At 42.5% G+C, this 11,027-nt stretch overlaps 1 protein-coding gene across 1 annotated transcript; it reads left to right on the top strand.

The window, feature by feature from the left end:
• The first annotated feature begins 4,838 nt into the window (after positions 1-4,838).
• Positions 4,839-10,420, top strand: TEDDM1 (transmembrane epididymal protein 1). The gene is made up of 2 exons (XM_073589215.1): positions 4,839-5,201; positions 5,414-10,420. Exon 2 carries the CDS (start codon positions 5,520-5,522, stop codon positions 6,375-6,377), a length of 858 nt encoding a protein of 285 aa, XP_073445316.1. The 5' UTR covers positions 4,839-5,201; positions 5,414-5,519; the 3' UTR covers positions 6,378-10,420.
• The last annotated feature ends 607 nt before the right edge of the window (positions 10,421-11,027 follow it).

Below are 11,027 nucleotides of genomic sequence, written 5' to 3'. Positions count from 1 at the left end.
CCTTGACATCTGCGCAGCTCCTTCTCTACTTCCGGGTCAGGTGTTGGGCCTGCGCGATGATGTCATCGCGCAGACGCCGACATGTACATGAACGCTGGATGCAGAGAGGCGCTGCTGGGGAGTGGCTGTGAGGTAAGTATGGGAAACTTTTTTTTTTCTAAATGAATTCAGTGGGTGAGGGGGCAGCACATGATGGAGGGGGGTGAATGGGGCAGCTGTACATGATGGAGAGGGGTGTGGGGGCTGAGCCTGTACATGATGGAGGGGGGTGAATGGGGCTGCATATGATGGAGGGGGATGCGGGGGATGTACATGATGGAGGGGGGTTTATGGGGCTGTACATGATGGAGAGGGGTGAGGGGGCAGAGCCTGTACATGATGGAGAGGGGTGCGGAGGCTGTACATGATGGAAGAGGGTGAATGGGGCTGCACATGATGGAGGGGGGTGTGTGGGCTGTACATGATTGCGGGGGGTGAATGGAGCTGCACATGATGGAGGGAGGTTGATGGGGCTGCACATGATGGAGGGGGGGTGAATGAGGCTGCATATGATGGAGGGGGTGAATGGGGCTGCACATTATGGAGCGGGGTGCGGGGGCTGTACATGATGGAGGAGGGTGAATGGGGCTGCACATGATGGAATGGGGGGAGTGGGGCTGTACATGATGGAGTGGGGGGAGTGGGGCTGTACATGATGGAGTGGGGGGAGTGGGGCTGCACATGATGGACTGGAGGAAGTGGGGCTGCACATGATGGAGTGAAGGGAGAGGGGCTGCACATGATGGAGGGGGGTGAATGGGGCTGCACATAATGGAGTGGGGCTGTACATGAAGTGGGGCTGTACATGATGGAGTGGAGGGAGTGGGGCTGTACATGATGGAGTGGGGCTGCACATGATGGAGTGGGGGGAGAGGGGCTGCACATGATGGAGGAGGATGAATGGGGATGCACATGATGGAGTGGGGGGAGTGGGGCTGCACATGGAGTGGGGCTGTACATGATGGAGTTGGGTTAGTGGGGCTGCACATGATGAAGGGGGAGTGGGGCTACACATGATGAATGGGGTGAGTGGAGCTGTACATGATGGAGTGTGGTTGCACTTGATGATGGGGGGTAAGGGGGACTGCACAGGATGAATTGGGGGTAAGGGGGACTGCCCATGAATTGGGGGGTAAAGGGGACTGCACATGATGTGAGGGTAAGAGTGACTGCACATGATGATGGGGGAGTGGGGCTGCACATGATGAAGTGGGGGGGAAGGGAGACTGCACATGATGAAGTGGGGGTAAGGGGGACTGCACATGATGAAATGGAAGGGGGATAGGGGGCTGCAAATGATGAAGGGGCACTGCAGATGAATTGAGGGGTGATAGGGGACTGCAATGGATGAAGTAAGGGGACTGCAAACTAAAGTGGGGGGACTGCAAATGATGATGTGGGGGAGAGGACAGGGGGCTGCAAATGATGAATTCAGTGTGAGTGACAGGGCACAGCAATTTATTTGAGGAGAGCAAATGATGAATTGAAGATGGGGGTGAGGAGAGCAAATGATCTATCGGGAGAACAAATAAAGAATTTTGAGTGTGGGGGAGTAAGTGAGGTATTGAATGTGGGGTAGAGCAGTTGATAATTAATATAGGGTGGGAGAGAAAGACATGACAATGAATTGAGGTGGGAGGGGCATCTAAATATAATGAATCGGGGTTAGGGTTAGAGCGGGAGGTACATAGTAGGGGGTTGTTGAGGTTGAAGTGCCTGGTAATGAATTGGGGGAAAGAGTACAGGTGCTAATTAATTTATATATTAAATGGGGAAAGTGACATTTCTAGTTAGTGGGTGCACAGTGGTGGATTATAATTTATATTTGGAATGGTGGGTTGCATAATAACCAATTATGTATTATTGGTGGGTGCACGTCTGTATTCAGATGTGTAGTGTAGAAGAAAGGGGGAAAAGTGGGGAATGTGCTCTGAAAGATGTGCTCTAGGTAACTGTGTTATTTCATGCAGAGACGAGTCCTGGGTGGAAGAAGTGATGGCGGTCTGTGCTGGATGAAAAAGAAAAGCAAAGATGAAGGACTTCAGCTAGAGACGTCACTGGTGAGTCAGTGTGTTACCTGTACACTGACAGTAAATATAAAGTTCTTGTATACAATTGCACTTAGTATTGTGTTTTTAATTAATGATCAGTATTGTAGTATTCAGTCACTATCTGGTGGTAATATGTGGTCTGGTCATGGTGTGGCGCTATTTGTTCCTTGTATGCGGTATTATTCAGTCACTATGTGGTGGTAATATGTGGTCTGGCCATGGTGTGGCGTTATTTGTTCATTGTATGTGGTATTATTCGGTGACTATGTGGTGGTAATATGTGGTCTGGTCATGGTGCGGCGTTATTTGTTCCTTGTATGTGATATTATTTGGTGACTATGTGGTGGTAATATGTGGTCTGGTCATGGTGTGATGATATTTGTCCCTTGTATGTGGTATTATTCGGTGACTATGTGGTGGTAATATGTGGTCTGGCCATGGTGCGAAATTATTTGTTCCTTGTATGTGGTATTATTCGGTCACTATGTGGTCTGGTCATGGTGTGACGATATTTGTCCCTTGTATGTGGTATTAATGGTTGTTTAAAAAAAATGTAAATGTATGTGACTCATTCCCTTAACGAAAAATACATAAATATATATTTATTTTTAATCGTTTAGAGTAGGGTGTTGTGAGTTCATTTTCCCCTTCACCATTGAGGTCTGATGAACTCCCTGTTCTGGTGAAGGAAGGTAGTGAGGCTGATTACCAAGCATCTGGGCAGGATGATGATGACTGGGTGACGGGAATTGCTGACTGGATATAAGGCAGCCGACGCCCTTCTGCCTTGCTGGTGATCTCTCTGAGGGATTCTAGGAGACCAGTCTGATTCCTGCTCCTCAAAAGCTACGTTTTCTGCTCTGTTTTTTGCATTTGTGTTTTGGTTTTGTTTTTCCTTGTTTTTCTGGATTTCTGCCATTCCCTGCTGGGGTGTGCTGAATTCCTTTTTGCTCTGTCTTCAGAAAATACCTGAGTACTGATATAGTCTTTTTGAAGCCTAGCATCTTCAGGGCTTTTTTCCCTATCAGCTGTTGGCTCTTGTTTTGATAGGGTTTTGGCGGATTACAGACAGCAGCTTTTCTATCCTGTCCTATGTAGCTTGGGCCCCATCGTTTGCTCAGCCTATTTTTCTATCTGTGTGAGTGTTTTTTCATCTTGCTTCACCGTCATTATATGTTGGGGGCTGCCTATTGCTTTGGGGTCTGCTCTGGGGCAGTTTAGATTTCCCTTTCTGTCTTTAGGCTATGTAGTTCTCCGGCTGTGATCGAGGGGTCTAGGGCACCGTAGGAACCCCCCACGGTTACTGCTAGTTGTTGTTGATAGGTTCAGGGGTCTGTAATCCGATAGCTGCCAACTTCTCTGGTTTTCTGGACTTAGCTAGTATTTCTGTTTTTGCCTGCTACGGTGACTCATTCATAACAGTAGGGCCTGGCCGAAAGAGTCTACCGTGTCGTGGTATCAGCTTAAAAATTATTTTGGCCAGAACAAAAGCTGCTGGTTATATGTGTGATCTGGTGTTTGATGGGAACTGTTAATATCAGAATGTAGTGCACAGCCTGGCCAGCTGGTCAGTCAAGTGAGACAGCTGCATAGAAATATATGCAGCTGTCACACTCGGGTCAGGAGAGCCGCTGGCAAGAATGTGCACTGCTCTGATCTCATTCCAAATTATTATTTTTTCAACTTTTTTACTGCGCCCCTACTTGTATATGTTTGAGGAAAAGGTGTGTGTAAATGGGTGTGGCTTAAAATGGGTGTGGCTTAAATAATGGGTGTGTTTTTCCTACACATAAACACAGAACCTGTTGTTAAAAATTTGAATCCCACCCATGTAAGAAGGTGATACATTGATACACAAGGTTGCAGATTTAAAGATAGACATGAATCTGTCCCTTCTTCTGTACCACTGCAAGATTCCCCTTCCCATTTACAAACACTTTGGAGAAAAATGTTTCACCCATTATGGCTTTACAGTGTGCAACGATAAATGATGTGATGCACATGGAGGACCTTTCCTCCACATTACATGATTTATGTGAGAAATCCACATGGTTCTATTGCATGTAATTACAACAATCACAGGAATATTCAGAAATTTTGCACGGTTCTTTCATAGACCTCTAGGTGTATGCAGTGTCTGCGACCCTGTTCAGGATCTCTGTATTGTGTCTTCCTGCCTGCACACAAGGCTAAAAGGACATACGGTACTTCTTTTTTTCCTCTCTTCCCCCTTTCCTTCTCTTTCTCTTCTATAATGCTCATTCTCTTTTTCTGCCTTTTGTACTTTATTTTACATGGTAAACCTCAATCTTCCTAACATCTAAGGTGTACCGGGACGGGACGGCAGAGAAAATTGGTTACAAGCGTTCTAAATAACTTTTCTACTCATGTATTTAATTTTTCTGCTGATGTATCTCATGTATAGCTAGTAATATTGGCATGCTTGTTGCCATTTACCCTGAGGAGTGTTGTCCCTTGTTTCTCTGTGGCTAAGTACTCGGGTGTAAAATTAATATATATAAAAATACATATAGGCTAGCTTATTTCCTAAATCACTGAACCCACAAGTATCTCTGATACATAAACCTGTTTTGTTTTACGCATTTCTCCCTTTAAGCTTTGCGCCCTTCCTTAACATGTCTTTTGTTTTCCTATTAGAATTACCGCCACACACCCTTTCGAATTTATGTAATTGTGACAGGATCTGTTCCACCTTACTGGGTGTGTTCAGGTGACAGCAGGTGTCTATAACCTGTTATTCGGCATACTGCTGTTCGTGAGAGAGGCGATGCTTCATATTTCTAAGTCACTGTTCGCAGCATTTACTCACTAGCTCACCTGGGCACTTTGGTGCACTGAGAAAAGATTCCCAAGGAGGCTCCTGTGAACCCGACAAACTTAACAACATAATTTGCTACTCAAGATTGAAGATTGAGGATTACTACACATACAAATCTCTAGGAAACTGTAATATACCAAGGACTGATTACAGAGATTGCTGTACCTCAGACGAACCAGAGTGATCACAAAAGGACAGATTATAAAGGTCTAAAGCATTGCAGTTGTTTGTTGGAATGGTACTGCTTCCAATACAGGTTTTGTGAATTTCAGGTGGGTTTTTGGAAACTCATTGTAACCTCTTTTAAGTGAAGTACATTGATCGTTTTACCATCTAAATTTCGGTATTTAACTAGAATATTTGCTGTGTCAAGTTCAAAAAGTTTAAACTTCAGTGACTTCTTGCGTCTGCATACTTACATTCTTTCAGGGGCATGACCGCTAATATTACACTTCTGTATTCTAACTTGTCTTCTTTCTTTCAGCGAATGATTCTCCATGCTGAAGAATTAAACTACAAGAGAACCTTGTGACCCATTTTTTTTTATTACATCAATCTAGTAGTACAGTACTAGCCTTCACATTTTTACAATGGGGACTTTTATTGGGCACATCTCACCAGGGCTAGCATTTTTATCTTTTGGTTTGCTATATGCTGTTCGCTATTCCTGGATGGTGTTAAATGGATGTCGAGTTCAATATGGCCCTCGCAACAACAAAAATAAAAAATTCTGGAAGACATTGCCCATAGAAGCAATAATGAAGTTGATTTATGGCTTCATGGCTGTTATGGCAGAGTTTTTCTTTCCTCCGGGAGTCCAGAAATTACGCTTCTTCCGATCAGATGACCCTGAATATCGCTTTCAACACCCAAGTGAATGGCAACATGCCACCATGTATGGGTACTTCTGTCTAAGTGGGCTGTTAGATATTGTGAGTCAGTCATGTCTCCAGAAACGTTGCCCACTGCTTGAACACGCTGGAGTGACTGCTGCTTTTTCCATCACAACTCTGCTCCTTAAATTCCATGGTCATGGAAAGGAGGCAGTAGAGGTACAAGTCCACCATCTCCTACTTCTGACTACTGCTGTGACTAGTCTGATAATGATTGTTGAAATCTGGCAGCCAGATCACCGCCGACTCTGGTTTACTAAAGCTTGGCTAGTGACTGTACAAGGGACATGGTTGCTTCATGCTGCCTTTATTTTATATTCTCCACCAACAGGCCATGCTTGGGCCTCCGATGACCCTGCAAATCTCATGTTTCTCACCACCTTTTACTGTTGGCACCTGACATTGGATGCAGGGCTAATGGGTGTGTTATTTTGGATAACACTTATTGTGCATAGGCGTTGGGGTAACCGCTTAGGAAGAGATTCTTATCAGCTAGCTGGAGATAAAGCAGAATTAACAAAGCTCACTGGAGAGGAGGGAGATGAAGAATTGTAATTTGACTTATTTGTTTAAAGATACACTCCCATGAATACATGAATTTTTTTCATTAAAGGGGTTTTCCCACAAACAAAAGTCATTTTAATCAATAGATCTTGGAACAATAATAATTTCCACAATTGAATGTGTTAAAAAATGTTCCTGTGCTGAGATAATCCTATAAATGTGCCCCTGCTGTGTGCTGTGGAATGGCTGTGTCTGACCCTACAGGGACATGGTCTGATCATACTACAGCTCCCGTGCTGTAATGTCTGTGTACTCTTTTGTTCCCCCCTGCCCAGGAGCTGTAGTATGATCAGACCATGTTCTTGTACGGTCAGACACAGCCATTACACAGTACACAGAGACACATGTATAAGATTATCTCAGTACAGGAATATTTTTCTTAAACACATCCAATTGAGGGAGTTATTATTATTCCAAGATCTATTGATTAAAATATACTTTTAAATTAACCTTGCTTGTGTGAAAACCCCTTCAAGTCTGTGTATATGTGCCTGTAATGTAGTGTGTGTGTGTGTTAATATGCTCATCTAATGCCACTTTCTTTGTGATCCAGCGCTGTTCTGCTCCGGCACCCAGTGACATTTCCACACTTCTGACTCTCCAGTCACGCTGCGCTCTGTGTGAACTGGAAGTGGCTTTTACAATGTAAGTCTATGGAGGGTCAGAATGAGCTATAGGCTTATGTTGTAAAAGGGTCTTCAAGCTCCTGTATAGAACATGGAGTGACCCGGGGAGTCTGAAGAGCGGTGATGCCACTGAGAACAGGAGCAGAATGGCACTGGTCCCTGATAATACACTCACACTACACTACATACACATATACAAAGATCTAGTGAAAAAAAAAATTCATATTCTTTGGTACATCAGGCTGATATTTAAAGAAACCTGTCCGCAGGTCAAAAGTAACCAGTTTTTGTTATTTTACTGCTCCCCAGTATTCCATTTTGTTTTGTATTATAAACCCATCATGTGTTTTTACAGTTATAGGTCTTTTTATTTAGTGCACCCAATATGCTACTTTTTACGGTCTTTACCAAGGGGGGCATTGCTCTCAGGGCAATAATGTAGAGTAGCCTAAAGACAAAGCTTCAGAGAATCCTGTGAGCAACGTCCCCTTGGTAAAAATCGCTGAAGTATGAATCGTGAACTAAATAAAAAAGCCTATATCTCTGGAAACGTACGGTGGATTTAAGGAAAAAGAAAAGAAAGGAATACTGGGGGGACAGGAAAGAATAAAAAAACAGCAAATACTGTCAACTATTAACCTGGTTACAGGTCCTCTTTTTAAAAAAAAGTTTTACAATAAATATTTTGTTACAAGAATTCACAATAGCAAATGACAAATAAAAATTAAGTCCCCCCCCATACCCATTAGACTAATGATGGCTGACCCCACCAATATCGACAGGTTCAGCCTATGGTCTAACAGGGATGGCGGGCTATAGAGCTGTGGTACACAAACATCTTTAGATTAGAAACCACACCTATTGTCTTATCTCAGACGTGGACATGAACCTTGATATAAATTCTCGGGGGATGGAGTCAGATAAGATAATATCCCTGTGTGCAAACAGGTGCCAGTATCCTGAAATACACTCCCTGCATTAAATGTAATGTGACTGGCAGGGTAATACACTGTGTACACACTGTGAATCAATAACTGAATGGGCTGGATAGTAGTTGCGACTATGTTTTGTAATGAGAGACGACGCTAAACACTCAACACCTCACCCACTGAACAGATTAAAATGGAGAAGTAAATGATTATCACTTGTTATAGTTCTATGATATATTATAATGAGGTGATACCATCAATCACGTTCATACGCCGTAAACACACAATTCAATGTATTGGCAACAAAGCATATAATCTTGTAAATTGTAAAACTTGGAAACGTAACGTACATTTGATACTTGGGACAATCCTTAATACAATAATAAACCAATGTACATAAAACAAGAAACTCCCTTTAATATGTTTCCCTTCTTTGGTTAATATTTTGGATCCTCCGTTTTGGAGGTTCTCTGCTTTGAATGCAGAGCAAATTCTATATAAATCCATTGCTTGTTTGTGTGATGCCTTACTACACCGTGGTCAGTTAATAATAAGGTACATCCGAGAAAGCTGGGCGGAAAGCAAGATAGCTGTAATTACAGCTCCCTCAGGGGTTATCAACCATACAAGTTTTCCAAATTCCTAAACAGAAGATTTGTCTAGGTACGTAGTTTCACTAATGTACTGGGTTCCTGCGACATGACTAGGTCCAATTTAACCATTCAGTCTAGGTGGTAACTATGTGACCATATTTGTTAGCACGAGGCTTTTCCAAAAACAGATATATAATGAAGAAATGTCTGGATAGAATATAAATAAAAAGATATTGTAACAACGTGCTAAAAGCTATATTTGCTAACATATTTTTATGTAACTTTGAAATGATCCAGTCTCAGATATTTATCAACTATTCACAGGATAGCTAAATGCTAGGGTCTGTTTACACAGACTAATCGGTGCCACGATATGACCGTCCATTGGTAAACTTTTACTGATCGGCGGACCAACAATGAACACTGAGCAGAATTATAGTTAGTCTTTTGGTTCAGGGGGGCAAAACTCCTGAGTGGGTCCCTAACCAGGTAACCCTGATTACAACTGGGTGGCGCATACTAATAGTGGATGTAGGAGCACCTCGGCAGATAACTGCGCTGTTCCTGAAAATAATCCCTATACAAAGACCAATACTGATTGTACGGCTATATGGTGACCGTATAGTGGTAGATACCAGTCCTGCAGAACATGTAACAGTACAGATATATATAGTAGCTTATAGATGACATTATTTCTGATGGAATTGTTCACTTTTCCTGTCTTTTCCGTCTGGCCCAGTCCGACATTACAACTTCTCTAGCCAGGAGTCGGCTGCAGAGATTACAACAAAGCCACATTTGACTTCTCACATTTCCAGAATAGCTCCATCTATTCCCAACCTGCACAAACTCCTCATTCTACGGATACCCCAATACTGACCGCTGCTGCCGTATGTGTCCTTATTACTGCACCTGCTGTGTGTAATGTGTACCCTCTAGATGGTAAAACATACCTTCAGAACATATTAATGCCTTGTACAAGTGCACTAGAAAACAGTGCCCACATTTTGCCCTCTAGAAAGTAATAATGCCGTCTGCACAGTATAAAGCTCTCTTATACACAGTATAATAATGCACCCTCACTGTATAGTACCCCCACACAGTATACTGACCCCTTAGTAGCTCCTAAACTGTGATGGCTCCAACTCTGTATTATGGTCCCGACATTGTACAAAGACCCCACATTAGCTTACACACTGCATGATTGCCCCTCACTGTGTTCCCCACATTGTATGATGGCCCCCTCGCTGTATGATGGCCTCCTAAATATCCTGTATATAGCATAATGCATCCCATAGTCCTCCATATAGTGTACTGCATTTCTATTAGGCCTCTATACAGTATAATGCTCTCCTAATAGGTCTCCATATAGTATAATGCACTCCCCATAGACCACTATATAATGTAATACACTCCCCATAGGCCTCTATATAGTATAATGCACGGCATAGTCCATCATATAGTAAACTGCATTCCTCATAGGCCTCTGTATAGTATAATGCACTCCCCATAGACCTCTATGGGGAGTGCATTATAATGTTTATATATTCTAATGTTTGTATATGTATATTCACACTATGAACTTTCCTGCTATTCCATGTCCATATAAATATATTTCTGTCCATTTACTGGTGCACTGTCCCTAGTAAATGAAAACATTAAATGTTTCATCTTAATGATTCATTGGTATATATATTTATTATTGGCACTATGCACTTTATATGAATTGGCTCTATATGGATTAAATTGTAATGAAGTGTCTATTGGATTATTTTCACATCTCCTCCTGCTGTTTGTCGCCCCCTAGTGTGTACTAAGTGTATTTTAAACTCATATGAATAAAGATTTGTTTTATTTTGATCAAATAAATATGGTTATACTTGTTATGTGAATCGCCTCTATGTTAACCATTTAAAGGTAGTCTATCACCACAGAAACAGTATTTAAAATAACCACATGGTAAAATAGTCAACTTAGTTCCTATAAATATCGTACCTTTGGTGTAATAAAATTAGCCATTTATGTGCATAAAAAGCAGTTTGTCTGTTGAAGGTGTTTGGTAATGCCAAGCATGGCGAGCACTCAGTGGACCTTTCTGCCCCTCAATTAACATGACTCGGTGTCTCCTTGTATACTGATAGACAAAAAAAAAAAGAACATTTCTGAAAAGAACTCTCTTGCAAACAGAGTTGCTCCAAGAGTGTATGAAGCCCTCTGTCCCCTCTACTCCGACAACAGTAGAGTTTCATTTTTATAGGGGATATTTCAGACCTTCACTTTTATAAGACCTCTATTTGACCATGTGGATGATATAAAAAATATGTCCGGATTTGCAGACTGCTTTTAAAGTCGAATGCAATCTCTATGTGGCGCATTCCCATTGGGGTGTCAATTTGGATGGCCATCGCCCTCCCCGTGACACGTTTGAAGGGTGCCATTGCCTACTGGAGCCTGCAGTCACCATCATCTTCATACTCCTACAAAGCCCAGCAT

Source organism: Dendrobates tinctorius, unplaced genomic scaffold, assembly GCF_039654945.1.
Source record: "Dendrobates tinctorius isolate UK_male_01 unplaced genomic scaffold, ASM3965494v1 ptg000107l, whole genome shotgun sequence".
Lineage (NCBI taxonomy): Eukaryota > Metazoa > Chordata > Amphibia > Anura > Dendrobatidae > Dendrobates > Dendrobates tinctorius.
This window is presented reverse-complemented; position numbering and strand designations above follow the sequence as displayed.

Coding starts and splice junctions, on each gene's coding strand:
- TEDDM1 (XM_073589215.1), top strand. CDS start 5,520: ATGGGGACTTTTATTGGGCACATCTCACCAGGGCTAGCATTTTTATCT.